A 16,433-nucleotide genomic window follows, 5' to 3' on the forward strand; every position below is an offset into this window, starting at 1 on the left:
TAAGAAGTACAAATTGGTAATTATGAGATAGTCATGAGGATGTAAAGTATAGCATAAAAAATATAGTCAATAATATTCTAATAAATATATATGGTGCCAGAGAGGTACTAGATTTATCTGGGTGTTTACTTCATAAGTTATGAATCTTTAATCACTGTGTTATACACCTGAAACTATTGTAATATTATGTGCCAACTGTAATTTAAAATTTTTTAGAAAAAGAAAAACTGTGTTGATACAGATACCAGAAACTGGCAGGTTACAGGCTGAATGTTGTCCACAGAGATGTTCTTGTTTGTTCTGTGTGGGAAGTTTTTACCTTTTGAACTTGAATGTCTGTAATTGGGGTATTATGTTTTTATTTCTCTCATTGGTTACCTGATGACTCCTGGATGCATTTGTGTTTGAGATCTCTGGTGAGTTGTAATAAGTACTTTGCAGGCTTTATTGGTCTTATTTTCTAGAACAAGAAGTAGTTGATTCCAGTGGGGTCAGTGTCAACTTCTTAAGGTCTCTAGTAAATTAGTTTGTTACCCTTTGGCTGAAATAATGGTATTCCTTTGAGGGGTGGGGAATAAAAAGAAAGAATGCTCTCATTGTGTTCCGTGAATAGAACTAGGCACATTTAATACTAAATTTTTGGTTCTGTGAATAATGGTTTCAGAAAAAGTTTGAAACATTTCAAAATTTAACAGAAACAGTTTGCATGTAACTTTCTTGTGTATTAGGTATTTTGCTGTGATTTGGAGTTGTTAACAAGGATTGATATTATCATTAACTTTGACTCTGTTAAAGAGAGTTGTGGTTTGGGGAAACCAGGCCTGACCCCAGACCTCCTGAATTTTAAAGTCTGAGGAAAAACTTGAAAATCTGTTTTTTAACAAATTCCTTTGGCAATTTTGTTAGACACTAAATCTTGAATAATGCCAAAATAAAGGATACATGTAGAATATTTACTTATATACTAGTTGTTTAGACATAATTTATAGAAAATTAGGTCATCAAAGAAGTATCCCAAATTAGTGCTTCTCAAGTTTACATGTATTGGAATTACCTGGGGATTGTAATGAAGACTATCATTTAGTAGGTCTGGGGTAGGACCTGAGAACCCGCATTTCTAACAAGCTCCCAGGTAATACCATCACTGTTGGTCCATGGACTCAGTTTTGTAGCAAAACTACACTTAACATAAAGTTACATGTTTGATGTTTTTATACACAGAAGCAGAAAATCTGTGTAATTTTCATACAACTTGGAAAGATTTGAAGAACTGGAGTAGTAGTCTACATTAAAAATGGAGTGTACTTATATAAACAGAGAAAAAAATGATTTTACTCTAAAGCTTTCCTCCTATTATATACTGTAGAAAAATACAGACTTCCTTGGCATATTAGAACACTTGAAATATATTCTTAAAAAATATAGAGGCATTTATAGGCAAGGCCCACAAAAGAATTTATGAATACCCAAGGATATGATACTTAATACTGAATCTTTTACAGCTTATAGTCTCAGAAAGCTTACAGTTTATTCATAAAGCTGAGGTTATTATAGAACAGTGCTCTTGTTTTCATTTGTAATTTATACAGACTGGGTAACTGATAATTGATTCAGTATTGTTATTCTGAGTTTATGATATTCTTCATCACCGGATCACTATTTATTAAGCATTACCTATTTGCGGTATCTATATGTCTATTTGTCAACTAAATCAATAACCTATGAGGAAGAATAAACATTATTAGACAAGCGTGTGGGTTTTATAAAACCCAAAATACATTTTTTTAGCTAGTGTAACATTGAACTCTACCATTCAAAATGCTTACCTTAAAATAATTTAATACAATTTAGATGTCCCTTAAATAAGTCCTTGTTATTAGCATGTTTATGGAGTACTTAAAAACGGAATACTTGATTGCACCAAATTTTACCTATTGCTTGTTTATATATGTATATAGAGATATATAGAGATATATTACATAGGAATATAGATATTTTCTTTATCCATTCATACATTGATAGGCACTTAGGTTGTTTCCATATCTTGGCTATTATGAATAATCTCACAATAAACATGGCAGTACAGATATCTGTTTGAGATACTGATTTCACTTCCTATATATTTTAGATCTTACTCTCTTATCATATATGTGGTTTGCCAATATCTTCTCCTACTCTGTAGGTTGTCTTTTCATTTTGTTGACGGTTTCCTTTGCTGTGCAGGAGCTATTTAATTTGATGTTGTCCCACTTGTTATTTTTCCTTTTGTTCCCTGTGCATTGATGTCATATCCAAAATTATTGCCAGGACCAATATCAAAGAACTATTTCTCATGTTTTCTTCTAGAAATGCAAACATAGAGAAAACGATACTTAGTCCAGATGCTTTGTTTCATATCAACCAATGAAGTTATTCTTGAGGGAATTTTGAAGACTCTACATGCACATAAACATAGCTTATGGAAAAATTCTGTGTCTTATGAAGACAGCTATTTTCACAGAAGAATAGGTTTAATTTTTTTTTTTATTAACTACTTTGGTTCAAAATAAACGAAACATGTACTTTCCTTTGTCCAAATTTACTCTTTATTATATATTAAGTATAGATGAACTTTTCCTCTCTTTGAAAATTGCAGTTTTTGTTTATTTGGAATAATTAAGTGGTTATTTGTGAGATAGGGCACGTTCCAGAAAGTGTTACTTTTGCAGTTATTACAGCTTCTAGCTGATATAGCAGTTTTTTCTCTTCCTCAAATAGACAATATTTCATCTCGCTCCTTTTCCGAAAGTTTTATGATAATTCACAAATATATAAATCTGACATTTGTTCACACAATTGCTCTTTGCTCTGTCTATTATTCAAGAAAAATTGCTGATGGAGAGATTACCTTTTTCCACATGATTGAATGACCCCCTTCTTTTGGTGTTTTCTGTTGAAATATTTATAACCGCATACCTACGGGGAAAAAATGGGCTGTGGAATGACAGAGAACCAAGTTTAAACACCAGATCTACCACTTACTAGATGCCTATTCTTGGAACAAACTGTTTAGTTTTTAACTATGTATTTAAATAACACTCACTTCATAGGATTATATTAATTATTAAATGACATAATGTATATGAAGAATATAAGCAGTACTTGACACATGGCAGTCACTCATGAAAGGCTAGCTATTAGCATTAATTAAAATGACCATATTTCAGTTCTACTATGGCACATCATTTTTCACATTTTAACATTTATAAAAATGGAGCGATCGATGGTGGTAAAGGTAGCAGTCATGACTATAGATGCATTGCTTGTGCATACAGTAATATTGTTGCATGAAGATTGTCTAACTGTAATCCCTTGGCTTTTCAGTCAACAAAACATTTGAGAAAGAATCATCATGACTATTTGAAAAAGCATTGTAAACCTTGTTTATTATCTCAAAAATGTTTCATTGATTTTTCTTTAAGATAAGTGCCAGTTTCAAAACTTGTCAATAATTTAGAAGAAAGTACTAGTGACAAAAGTTGCATTCTAGGCATGACTGTATCACCAATGCTCTTAGTGACATAGAGGAAAATAGTATGGGCAGTCATGAACATCACAGAAAGTGACTTGGAGCTGGCCTCTGTGTTTTAAAAACATTGTATTTGCTTATATTTTCATTGTAAAATATATGTAAATGTGATATATAATAAAATGTATTTAAATAAGTCTAAAAGGTGTACTTAATATTTTGAATGAGTTTAAAATAATTATTTTCAATGTGTGATAGTAGTTTACTAACAGTAACTTTTTTCTGTTTTAGTAGTACATAAAACAAAGGAGTATCTTACAATCAGTGTCTTGAATTGGAAAATAGCATATTATTCATAGCAAGACTTGTGAAAGGATCATATTTATTACAGTACAGAGCAAGTGGAATCATTGTCACCTATAATTTCCAAAAGGTATGTCTATCGTTGGCTATCAGAAGGGTTACTTAGAAGATCAAATTCAGAAAAAGAGGAGGGAGAAAATGAAGGTGGGCGGAAAGGAAGAAGGAGATATGAAAGCAAATATTCACAAGCTACTTGCACATGGCAATTATTTTCAGTGAAAGACTCTTCAGTACCTGAAGTGGACTAAACTTGGTTACTAAAAAACATCTGAAATAATTCTTCTGACATTCGCTGTGTAGAAGTGAACATTAATGACTGCAATGTGTGTGTGTGTGTGATCAGGGCAGAGTGGGAGGGTAGGAATCTTGAATCCAGTTTGTCTTTTTTTTTTTTTTTTTAAATTACATCTCAATGTAGCTTAATAGCATTCTCACTTTACACATGGTACATGCTAATTAGAGGCAGTCCATGAAGAGGCCGATCACTTTTAGATTCAAATGGCAGAGGTTTAATTTTGCCCTAATTTTTTTTCTTTTAATAAAAATCTATCCCCCAGTAAGACTGTTTTAATTAGCTGGTCTTAACAATTCATAGAAGCTATGATCACAAAATATTTCCATAGCAGCAGACTTTTAATTTTTAGTTTTATTGTTTTCACATGGATCAAATTACAAACCAATTTCCAGGGCATTTTCTATGTCATAATGGTACCAATGGAAGAAAATTTAAAATAAATGCTAGATCTTGATAATTTCTAAAGAATATGTTTTTCTAATTGAAAATTTTCAGAAGTATTTACTAGAATGAAATAAAGTAGAATGCATTTTGTTCATTTTGTTCATTTCTACTTCAAATAATAGTTTCTGGATTATTAAATTGATATATTACATTAATAAAGCTAAATTCTTTAACAAGAACTAAAGTATTAGGTATTTACCTGGGCAAATTTTAAAAGGGAAAATTAAATGCCACAAGATGTCACTATAATCCTAATAAATTGATAAGGGTAGTAACCACTTTTATTTCAACATTTAAAGAAGTTAGGTGGCTGCATACTCATATTGAATTCTACATTTGTTTGCTTCTGCACATAACATTGCAAAAGAAGTTGCTTATTTATTGATCCACAGATCAATAAGAAAAAGAAAAAGGTGGAAAAAAATTACACTAATGAAAAATAAAGATACAAGAAAGCCTATGAGTTTATCTTGTCAGCTAGAAGTTCTTTCCCCACTGGCAAAGCATTTTTAGACTCCCAAACCTAGTCTCTGGAGTTAGGAAAATGGCTTTTTACCTTTGGTAGGCCACAACCAGACTTCCCCATGGAAAAGCCCAGGGTAGGCATAAATGGCAAACTCGTTGGTCCTGAGGTTCAGGCCAAGGTAAGAGAGCTTATTTCAGTCCTGGTACAGAAAGAATTTTTATGCTCATGACTTGAATATTATTATAAAGTGACAGAGTTCCTAAGTAGTAGATTTATAGCCATGAACAGATATAAATCTGTTTCTGAGCAATGACCTGCCTGGGAATATATGGGAATAAGTTCACAGTCCTCATGCTCCTCCAGCTTTGGGGACATTTCCCGCCATGAATGTCACTGAAACCACAAACTCTTGTACAACCTCTATACGGGAGACAGGAAATACTGTGTCTACCCACCCGCATTTGACGTTGTTTATAGCCTTTGTACTTCTTCTTTGCTTTTTGAGGAATAAACTCAAGAATTGGCATCCTAAACTAGGTCCAAGTCGTACCCATATGCTCCCTGCAACCTCAACCAGTTTCTGTGGCCTGGCCTAGTACTTGCTATGGCTTCCTCTTAAAGTAAAAATTTTAGTTACTGTCAAACAGAAGATATTTTCTTTGGAGAACTGAACTTTTTATATTTAAAGTTAATTATAAAAAAGCCTCAAAGGAAAAAAAAAAACAAAACAACCAACAATCCAATTACAAAATGGACAGCCATGTATAGATGGTCAACAGGTACATGAAAAAGTGCTCAACATCACTAATCATCAGGAAAATGCAAGTCAAAACCACGATGAGCTAGCAACTTCACACCTATTAGAATGGCCATCAAAGATAAATGATATGATTATTGATGAGAATGTGGAGAAAAGGAAAATATTATGCACCATTGATGGAAATGTAAATTGGTGCAGCCACTCTGGAAAACAATATGGAGTTTCTGCAAAAATTTGTAAGTAGAACTACTTTACGATCCAATGAATCCAGTTCTTATTAAATATCCAAAGGAAATGAAATCACTGTCCCAAATGGGATAGTCCCTCATGTCCACTCCAGCATTATTTACAATAGTCAAGACATGGAAACATCCCAAGTGTCTATATGTAGATAAAGAGGTATATAAAATGTGATACACACACACATACACAATGGAATATTATTCAGCCAGAAAAAAAAGTAGAGAATACTGCCATTTGTGACAACATGGATGGAGCTTTTGAGGGTATTATATTAAATGAGATAAATCAGACAGAGAAAAGCTACTATGTATGATCTCACTTAGATGTGGAATATAAAAAAACTGAACTCATAATATCAGAGAACAGACCGGCAGGTGCCAAAGTCTGGGAATTTGAGTTGGGGAAAATGGTGAAGGTGGGCCAAAAGTATTAAAAATAATCGAACCCAACAGTTCATAGGAAGAGAAAAGATAGGACTAGCCTTGTGGCCAAAAAAAAAAAAATGGCTAACTTTTCGCCACTGGCTTCTTTTTTTCCTTTGCACACAGCATATCCTAGGTTGCTTTGCAATTGGGTGTAGCTAAGCAACTAAATTCTGGTGAAAGGTATGTAAGCAGACATGTATGTCATTTCATTATCCCTCAGCTCTTTCTCTCCCTTTACCTGCTAGCTGAGTGCAGAATGTCCAGAGGCCCTAGGTGCTAGAAGGTAGGAGCCTGGGACCCTGAGCTATCACTTGGAGAAGAGATGTCAGAATTGCCACAGGCCCAGGAACACTCATGGTGTCTGTGCATGAGTAACAGCTAAAACTTGTATAGTTAAGCCACTAAATTTGAGTCTATTTGTTTATTATAGTCTTTAGCCTATTGTGATTTCCAAGCATATACATGACTGATTTATTCTCATAAGAATGCTCTATACCTTTTTATTTTTATCTAGTTTTCTTTTCCTTGACATTTGATCAAAATAGTACACTATGGAATATACTTATCCCAGATCACAATGCGGTTTCCAATTAGCAAGACACATTTACTTTAATGTTTGTGATCTTTGTGAGGTTGCTCTCACTAAAAATTGTTGAATGATGCAGGACATTATTTTCAAGAATTTTTAGGTGCTAGAACCTTAAATGGCCTTCTTTGTGCAGGTCTAGTGGGTCAACAAAGAGGAATTGATTAGATTATTACCACCTCTCTGCTTCTGACTCCAAGAACCAAATACTTGAAACTGCCTTTTAGTTCCTGAATCAGTCTGCCTCAGGACACTGTATCTTTTACTTGATTCTCTCTTTTACTGAGGAGCTCTGAACAGCACTGAAGAAGAGACCTGTTGTCATAAATAGCATTATTTCATTTTTTCTTATGACTGAGTAATATTCCATTGTATATATGTACCGCATCTTTATCCAATCATCTATCGAAAGATACTGTGGTTATTTCCACATGGATGGATCTCAAGGTTATCATGCTAAGCAAAATAAGTCAGAGAGAAAAAGTTGAGAACCATATGATTTCACTCATATGTGGGATATAAAACTGAAAGCAACAAACAAACAAACAAAAGTCATAGACACAGACAACAGTATAGTGGTTACCAGAGAGGAAAGTAGAGAAGTGAAGGTAGAAAAGGATAAAGGGGGTCAAATATATGGTGATCCAAAGAGATTTGACTTCGGGAGGTGATTACACTCTGCAATAAAAATATGACATATTGAATTGTATACTTAAAACCTATATAATTTTATTAACCAATATCACTTTAATAAATTTAATAATAAAGTAAAGAAGAGATCTAACTGACTGATGGTCCTCCAATGACTTCAGGCTGAAGCTGCTACAGGTATCAATCTTTAAACTCATCATCTCTTCCCAGATCTGAGCCACTAAGAAAAGCAGCCAGGCAGTATAAAATATTCTCTTAATGAATGTTTATTCATTTAATTTATTCGCCACTGACTGAGCACCTACCAGTGAGGGCACAGAGAAGCAAATGAACTTGGCTCAACCCCTACCCTCAGAGGGCTTACACTCATGTAGAAAGAGGTTGAGGGGAGAAACAGAAATGTATGTAGGTAGTCAAGATCCTGTGCAAGATGTGTGTTAGAGGGAAGCTCAGGGTATTTGTCAAAATTAAATTGAGCTGTACGAACTTAAGATTTGTGCTTTTTATTGCATGTAATAAAATACATTTTAAAGTATATCTTTAAAAAAGGAGACTATTAAACTGTTTTTAAAATAGCATTTGTTATTAGCATCCCCCTTCCTTTGTTGCAAGGAACACTTCCTCTAGAATTGTTTTCGTACTGCACTTATTGAAATATATTTACTTGTTATTTCAGATTTTTAGTTCGGGCCTTTATTTTCTCTTAAAAATCAAGATGTTTACTGATCCTTTATAAACTAACCTACTTCGCGGGTATTTATGGCATTCTCACTTCACAGGCATAACACAAATTAAAACAGTGCTAAAATACTTTGAAAAAATAACATGTTATAGAAACTCTAAATGAAAACAGAACAGATGAGAAGAGGCTGGCAGGCAGTTTAGCAGTTTTGTGTGCATTTTCCCCCTTGAGAGATAAACTGAGTTCAAGCTATCCATATAAGAACTAAGCTCTGAGAATAAGTTTCAAAATCAGAACAAATAAAACCCTGAAACCCAAAATGTCAAGCAAAAACAAACAAATAAAATCAATAGTCTAAAACAAACTATCTGCCCCAAATAGTATAGTGGCAACAACAAAAATAGAACAATTTTAAATTAAAGTATAGGAAAATAACAGGTCATCAAATATTTTTTAAGTGTTAAAATCCTGACACATTCAGTAAATACTATGAGTAACATATCTGGTAGTATGACTGTGTATGTTTACAAGGCAGACATTAAATTTTTGAAAGTGGGAAAAATATAATTAGTGGTCCCTTCAAATGGTGACTATGAGCTTCAACTCTGACCAAGATCACCTTTTTATTTCACATTGTTAAAGAAAGTATGACTATTGCTAGGATTTGGCATGAGTCTCAGATGTGGCAAAGTAAACAGCATGGAAAATTCACCTGTGCACATCTCAGGAACAAAGTTATCTGTGTATTTAAACTTCCAACTAACCTTTAAAGGCCTCCCAGGATGCCTAATACATTCTAAGGCAATGGAGGTACAAATGCTTTCTGCTAGAAGCTCCCAAATAATTATTTGTTTACACTTAAAGAGAACCTAGTTCAACTCCGCATCTTATGGCTAAGGAAACAGAGACCCAGAGAGGTGCAGCTTCCCCCAACATAAGTATCGTTATCAACTTCATCACCATGTAGACACTTACTTAATGTGTGCTCTCTCTGTGCTGACCACTCTGCCTCCCAACATAAGCATCGTTATCAACTTCATCACCATGTAGACACTTAATGTGTGCTCTCTCTGTGCTGACCACTCTGCTTTATACATGTTGCATCATATCATCCTCTAACAATCCTAGGTGCTATTTCATCCTCTTTTATTAATGAGGAAACTGATGCTTGAAGCAATTGTGCTCAGGGTCACCCTGCTAAAATTTCGATCCTGGGCGTCCTTCTTCAGAGCCAGCATTCTTAATCTTTGCACCAACTGCACATTGGTTGTGGTTTCAGAGTCAAAACCTAGGACTCAAGACTACCAAGCATAGTCAGCGCAGTTATTATGCAATTTGTCACATTTTAGGCATTTAAAGATATTGTTGAACAAATGAATAAATAAAAATTAAATGCATTAAACATAGTACTATGTCTTCACAAATTTATCTGCAATGAATTTTCACCAACACATTTGAAAGAGTAGTTCCATTTATACAGTTATTTAGACATCAGTTTTGTTTCCTTTCAAAGTTACCTCTATATTTTAATGACTATTTAAACAGAAAATAAAACATAAGACAGTTTGGAGAGGGAAAATGTGCGTTACCTACAAAGAAGTTGTTACCTGAGAACATAGCTGAGATATATTAATGTATATTGAGGAAAATAAGAATAAATGTAAACATCGAAGAAATAATAAATGATAAAACTGAAACTATATACTTTTAAAGAATTAATATAACATCAACTTTTTAAAATTTCTAATTATTTCTATTTACTGATATATAATGATATATATTTATCATATGATCAATGATATGGACATATATGTATATATACATATATATACAGATATATTTCTCCAAATGGGCACTGATTTATGTGCCAATATATTGCCATCTGATACTTCTTTATTGAAGCTTTAATGTCATCTAGTAAGTATTGAGTAAAAGGGCTAGTAGGGGAAATACAAATCTGTTGAAATCTACCATAATCACGCATCTCAGATTTTTTAAGAAACACCAATTTGAAGTATTTATTCTGCCCACACCTTTTACTATAAAACACCCAAGTGTTTCTGAAATTTTTACATTTTGACACCAATATGCCCTCTCCCAGACTTTCCCTCAAAGCCAAAAATCAATATATTCAAATCCATTGTAGTTAATAAATATTTCCTGGCCGTCCATTATGTGTCAAGCCCCTAGGTTAGAGGAATGAGTACCAGTACTACTCTAGGGTTCAGAAAAATAAGTCGCTTGGTGTCAATTGAATGAATTATACATTAAAATTCTGTTGACCTTTAAAAAAGGCTAAAGTTTTTTGGGTTTTTTTTTGCCAGATATGTGATTGCTCGAGAAACTTCCATTGAAAAGAGGCTTAAATAGGTTTCTGCTTTTTCTTTTTAAATTCTTCTTAGTATTTTGGAGAGTAAGGGTTTTTTAAAGTTAAAAATGAAAGAATTTTAAGTTATGAGTTTAAACAGAGTTCATCTCTATATCTACGGCTATTTGCATTTTGTTGGCAAAATCAGATAATTCTTACAAGATAGTCCAGCCAAATATATTATTTGAATCCCATCAGGTCATATTTTTCCACCACTGCTTAATAATTTCAGTAACTTTTGTGATTTTTGTAAAAATGATATCAATTTATCGTATAAAATATGAACTAAATGTCCATCAAAACAGGAATAAGTGAATAAATTACCAGAGATTCATACAATAGAACACTATGTATCAGTTAAAGAAAATAAACTAGAGTTTCAGGAATTAATGTGAAAAAAGTCTCAAAAACATAGTATTGAGCAAAAATATATATATAATACCATTTCTATAAAAATTTAGGCCATATGAAACAGTACCATATAGTACTAAATGGATGTACATAGTAAAAATGTAAAAGCCTATGTGGATTGATAAACAGAAAATACAGATGTGGACATGGAGAGAAAAAACTAGAAATGAGATCAAGGAAGTGTATCAAAGGAAGATGTCAAACGTACCTATACTACAGTCTAACAATTCCCTTCAGGCCTAAAGTTTAGGTGATTCTAGGCCTCATCTGCCTTTCCTAAAAGATCTCAGTGCTGACGGCCTTTAGTCTAATGTTAGAAAGTTGTCTCCTATAATTAATTTTTTTAAGTTATTTAAAGTAGAAAAGTAATTCCTGACCCTCTTATTTCCTTATGGTTTAAAGTGCAAATCTAATAAATCCGAAAAAAAACAACAAAAAATACAGAAAAAATAAAAGAAAAGGAAAAAAAAAACACTTCTAAAGTTGGCAGTAAAATGTTAAGACTTGGCACTTTGAATTTTCAGTTCTGGAATGTTTGTTACATTATACTTTATACTTTCTGTGTGTTTGAACTATGTCATAATTTTAAAAAGCAAGTTGTTGAAGATAGAAATAAGAACATTTTTTTAAAAAGTTCTAACAAGCCGGAAGGAGAAATTAATTTTGTTGTTATTCTGTCATCATAGTTCCACCATTCAGAAGTAACCATGTCTACATTTTGGTGTGTATTCTACAGTCATATGTGTGAGAATGACACCATACATTTTGCTAGCATTTAAAACAATTATGTTGTAGACATATTTTCAGATATTAAATATTTATCTTTACATCTTTCTCAAACATTTCATTGTATGTTTATAACATGCTTTATTTAATCAATTCTCCCTTTTTAGAAATGTAGACTATTTTAATTTTCATAATTTTAAATAATGTTTTAATGCATGTTCTTGTACATGTATTTTGTATTGTAACCATGATAATTTCCTTGAAATATAGTCTTATAAGCAAAATTTCTGTGTCAAAATTATACACAATTTTTTAGGTTTAAAATGTGTTTAGAAATTGTTCTCCAAGAAAGGTTATATTAAGTTGTTTCAACAGAATATGAGATCTCATGCTCTCAAAATAGTACTTATTATTTTAAAAAATCTTTAATAGTTACATGAAATGGAATTTTACTCTTTTTACTTTTGCAAATTTCTTTTCCATGTCTTTTGCCTATATCTTAATTAAGATGTTTATCTTTCTACTTATAGTTTCATAAGATTTTTATATTAAATATATTAACCTTTTCTCATATGTTGTGAATATTTCCTCTAAGTTGTGTTTTTGCCTTTCATTTTAGTTTAGAGTGTTTTAATGTCTTAAATTTTATAAATTTAAATCCATCAATATATTTGTTTATGTTTTCTGCCTATATGCTTAATAGTTATGTATTCTTAGCATTTTAGCTTAATAGTTATGTATTCCTTAGCATTTTTGTTTCCTATTTAATCCACATAGAGTTTATTTTAGTATATTTGGGCATACGGTCCAAAAAATCTAATTCGATCATTATTATATATTATTATTAATAGTTGACCAAGTGCTTCAAAAGCATTCATTGACTAATTCAGCTTTGATCTGCTAACTTGAAATTTTCAATACTTACTTTTTATAGATCCTGTTTGTGAATTTTCTGTTCTCTGTCCATATTCAAAAACAATAAGTTTTTCTACAAAAAAAGATATTTCTAATACATTTTTGAAAAAAACTTTAAAAATAAGTTTTCTGACAGTTCACATTGTTAAAAATTGCAATGCAATCTACATAACTTAAATTATTGCTTTTTTAAATTTTCACCACTCTTAGAATTCTAGTTTGACATATATTTATTCAGTGCCAAGCACTGTTCTTGGTACAAAGATGAAAAGATAAACAAGAATGACTAATAGTCCTAAATGGGAAGCCTATATTGAACAGATAATAATACAAATAATTTCGGCCATGAAGTAAAAGTACTGTGTGCAATAAGACTGTAATTGGAATCCTTACCTATTCTGGGGAGAGAGGAAAGGAGTGTCAAGGAAGATTTTTGTAAGTAAGTGGTACTTAAGCTAAGAATTAAGATGGATAAGAGCAAAAATATATCGAGTTTGTTTGTATAAAGGCTATGAAATAAGTTTTGTACATTATAGAAACTAGAGATATCAAATGAGGTCAGATCATAGGTGTAATACAGGTTAAGTTGGGAATTTCAGACTTTGGACAACGAGAAAAATTGGAAGTCACTGAAGGATTTTAGCTTTAGTCATAAAAGCAGATTTACATTAAAAAAAATTATTTTGGTTGCCCATGAAGAAAGAATTGAAAGGAGATCAAGTGGGCATACGCGAAGCCTATTAACAGACACTACAACAAGGAGTGGTCACAACTTGGACTAGAGCTGCTCCATCCAATATGGTAGGCATGAGCCACACGTGGTTATTGAGCACCTGAAATGTGTCTTGTTCAAATTATAATGCGCTGTAAGTATTAAATAAACACTAAATTTCAAAGACTTAACAAGAAAAAAAATGAATGTAAATATCTCATTAATATTTTATTTTGATTCCATGTTAAAACGAGAATATTTCAGATATATTGAATTAAGTAGTAACATTGAATTTAACTTCACCTATTTCTTTTTACTTTTTTAATGTGGCTACTAAAAAATTTAAAATTATGTGTGTGACTTGCACGTGTGTTTACATAACATTTCATCAAATGGTGCTGATCATTGTGTTGACAGTGGAGATGGAAAGAAGTAGATGCATTTGAAAAGTGTTTAGGAGACTAAATTGACGAATTGGATGATTTATTATGAGAGAGAGAATTATCGATAATTGTATCTCTGTTTCTGGTTTGAATAAAAAATGCATATGTCTTTTTCTTGAGATACTGAAGTTGCTGGACTGAGGAAAATATGAAAGAGAATGTGCTCACATTTGGTCATGTTGATTTGATGTTCCTTGGAAAAGATATCTGAGCAGGACATAGGAATGTAGGAGTTGGTGAAAGATGGTAAATAAAGCAATAGGAATGATTGAGTTCAAGGAAAATACTGATAGTTTAAAGAAAAGAAGAGGAGACTGAGAAGGACCTGCCAGAGGGTAAGAGGCAAACTAGGAGAGTGTGTTTTCAGAAGAAAAGAAGGGAGATGTCACCGTATCAATGGCTATTGACACAAAAACAGCAAAATGTTAATAATTTCTGAGATTCGGTAATGGCCATATGTTAGTTTATGACTATTCTCTATATTCATGTATATTAAAATTTCTATAATGCAAAATTGTTGAGATTTGTAGGGACCTAGAAAGATAAGGGCTGAAGTTTGTTCTTTGGAAACGATTCAGCCAAATCATCCATAAACTTTTATCAGAGTTAAATTGTACACATTTATATCTCAATTAATTAAAAAATACAACAGATGTTGCTCTTAAGGCTTGTCCAATGAAGAAATACCTTATGTCACTTTTTCTTCCATGGCAATAACAGTGTAATTTCATATAATTGAAAAGGAAAATGTAAGAAATACAAGTACTTAATGTCCATATGTGAGACAGAGGATAAGAATAAGAAAGTTCAGATCATGTCCTTTGAATTTTTTTTGTTCCTTCCACTGATGCAAAGAAGGAACAAGACAGGTATTAAACTGAGATTTCAATCACTTGGATGATATTACACAGTAGCTTAAATCAATGATAATATATTCTAGCTTCATGGTTTCTTATTAATATTTTAGCCAATGAAGAATGATATTGTCTAAGTCTTTATGCTTGCTATATTGATTATGAATTCAAATTCCTAGAATTTGAGTATAATAATTCTAAATATCAAGAATCACTAGATTATTATTTTTTTCTTGTCATGCTGAAATTATTAGTGTTATTATTTGTTCAACCTAGGTCTCCCATCTAGGACTATTAGTCACTCTTGTTTATCTTATCATCTCTGTACCAAGAACAGTGCTTAGCACTGAATAAATACATGTTGAACGTATAAATCTGATCCTCTTAGTGTTATTCATGTGAGAAATAGTCAAGGTTACTAAGATGATCTTAGACCAATCATGACTCATCCCTAGGCTAAGGGTGGGACTCTTCTTCCTTAGCACAAAGATACTTCATCCTTGAATAAAATTAATGTTCTGCTAAAAAGAAAAAGGGGAAAGAAGCGGTTATTAGATAGGTCACCAACACTGTCTAACAGAATTTCCAATTTATTGTTGTGATAGAATGTTCATCTACTTTTGCTTACATCGGCCCCGAGAAAAGCAAGGCAGAGCCATCTGGAGATAAAATTGTGGATGGATTTTTGTTTGTTTGTTTGTTTTTGACTATAAAATTATGGGGAAGAAACACACTATATTACTCTGGGTTCTCCAGAGAAAGTGACCAATAAGATATCTATCTATATCTATCTGTATATCTCTATCTCTATCATCTCTATCTCTATATCATCTATCTGTATATCTATATCTGCATCTACCTTTACATCTATCTATCTATCTATCTATCTATCTATCTATCTATCTATCTATCTATCTATCTATCCATCCATATATATAGAGAGAGATTTATTATAGAAATTGGCTCATGCAGTTATGGAGGCTGAGAAGTCCCACAATCTGCTGTCTGCAACCTAAAGAACCAGGAAAACTAATAATATAATTCAGTTGTGGTCTGAAGGCCTGAGACTCGAAACTCTGATGCTTAAAGATAGGAGAAGATTAACACTCCAGGTCAGGATAGAAAGAGACTTTGACCCCTCCACTGCCATTTTATTGTATTAAGGCCCTAACTAGATTGGATGCAGTCAATTCACATTGGTGAGGGCCAATTTCTTTACTCAGTCTACTGATTCAAATGCTAATCTCTTTCAGAAACACCTTTACAGATGCATCCAGAAATTATATTTTACCATCTACATATGGGGGCATCCCATAGCTCGGTAAGGTTGACATATAAACTTAACCATCACACATGCATTGTTAACTGGCATTCACAAACATTTTCCTGCATCACTGCATTTGGTCCTCCCAACAATTCTAGACAATGTCATTAAGCTGTCGTTATTACCCTCATGCATAATTTACAAAGGAGAGATCACAAATCAGAAAGGTTAAGTGATTTATCCAAGAGCACTTGGCAATTAAATGTGAGGACTTGGAAGTAGTAATCTGATTCCCAAATCTAAACTTTTTTCCCTAC

At 32.5% G+C, this 16,433-nt stretch overlaps 1 protein-coding gene across 1 annotated transcript in view; it reads left to right on the forward strand.

The window, feature by feature from the left end:
• The window catches only part of SERPINI1 (serpin family I member 1), a 71,596-nt gene extending 67,679 nt beyond the window's left edge, over positions 1-3,917 (forward strand). The window contains exon 9 of the mRNA XM_025046061.1: positions 3,800-3,917. Within this exon, the coding sequence (XP_024901829.1) occupies positions 3,800-3,867 (68 nt within the window). The 3' untranslated portion in view covers positions 3,868-3,917. The remainder of the gene's footprint in view (positions 1-3,799) is intronic.
• The last annotated feature ends 12,516 nt before the right edge of the window (positions 3,918-16,433 follow it).

The sequence above is a fragment of the Pteropus alecto genome, unplaced genomic scaffold (assembly GCF_000325575.1).
Source record: "Pteropus alecto unplaced genomic scaffold, ASM32557v1 scaffold33, whole genome shotgun sequence".
In the NCBI taxonomy this organism is placed as follows: Eukaryota; Metazoa; Chordata; class Mammalia; order Chiroptera; family Pteropodidae; genus Pteropus; species Pteropus alecto.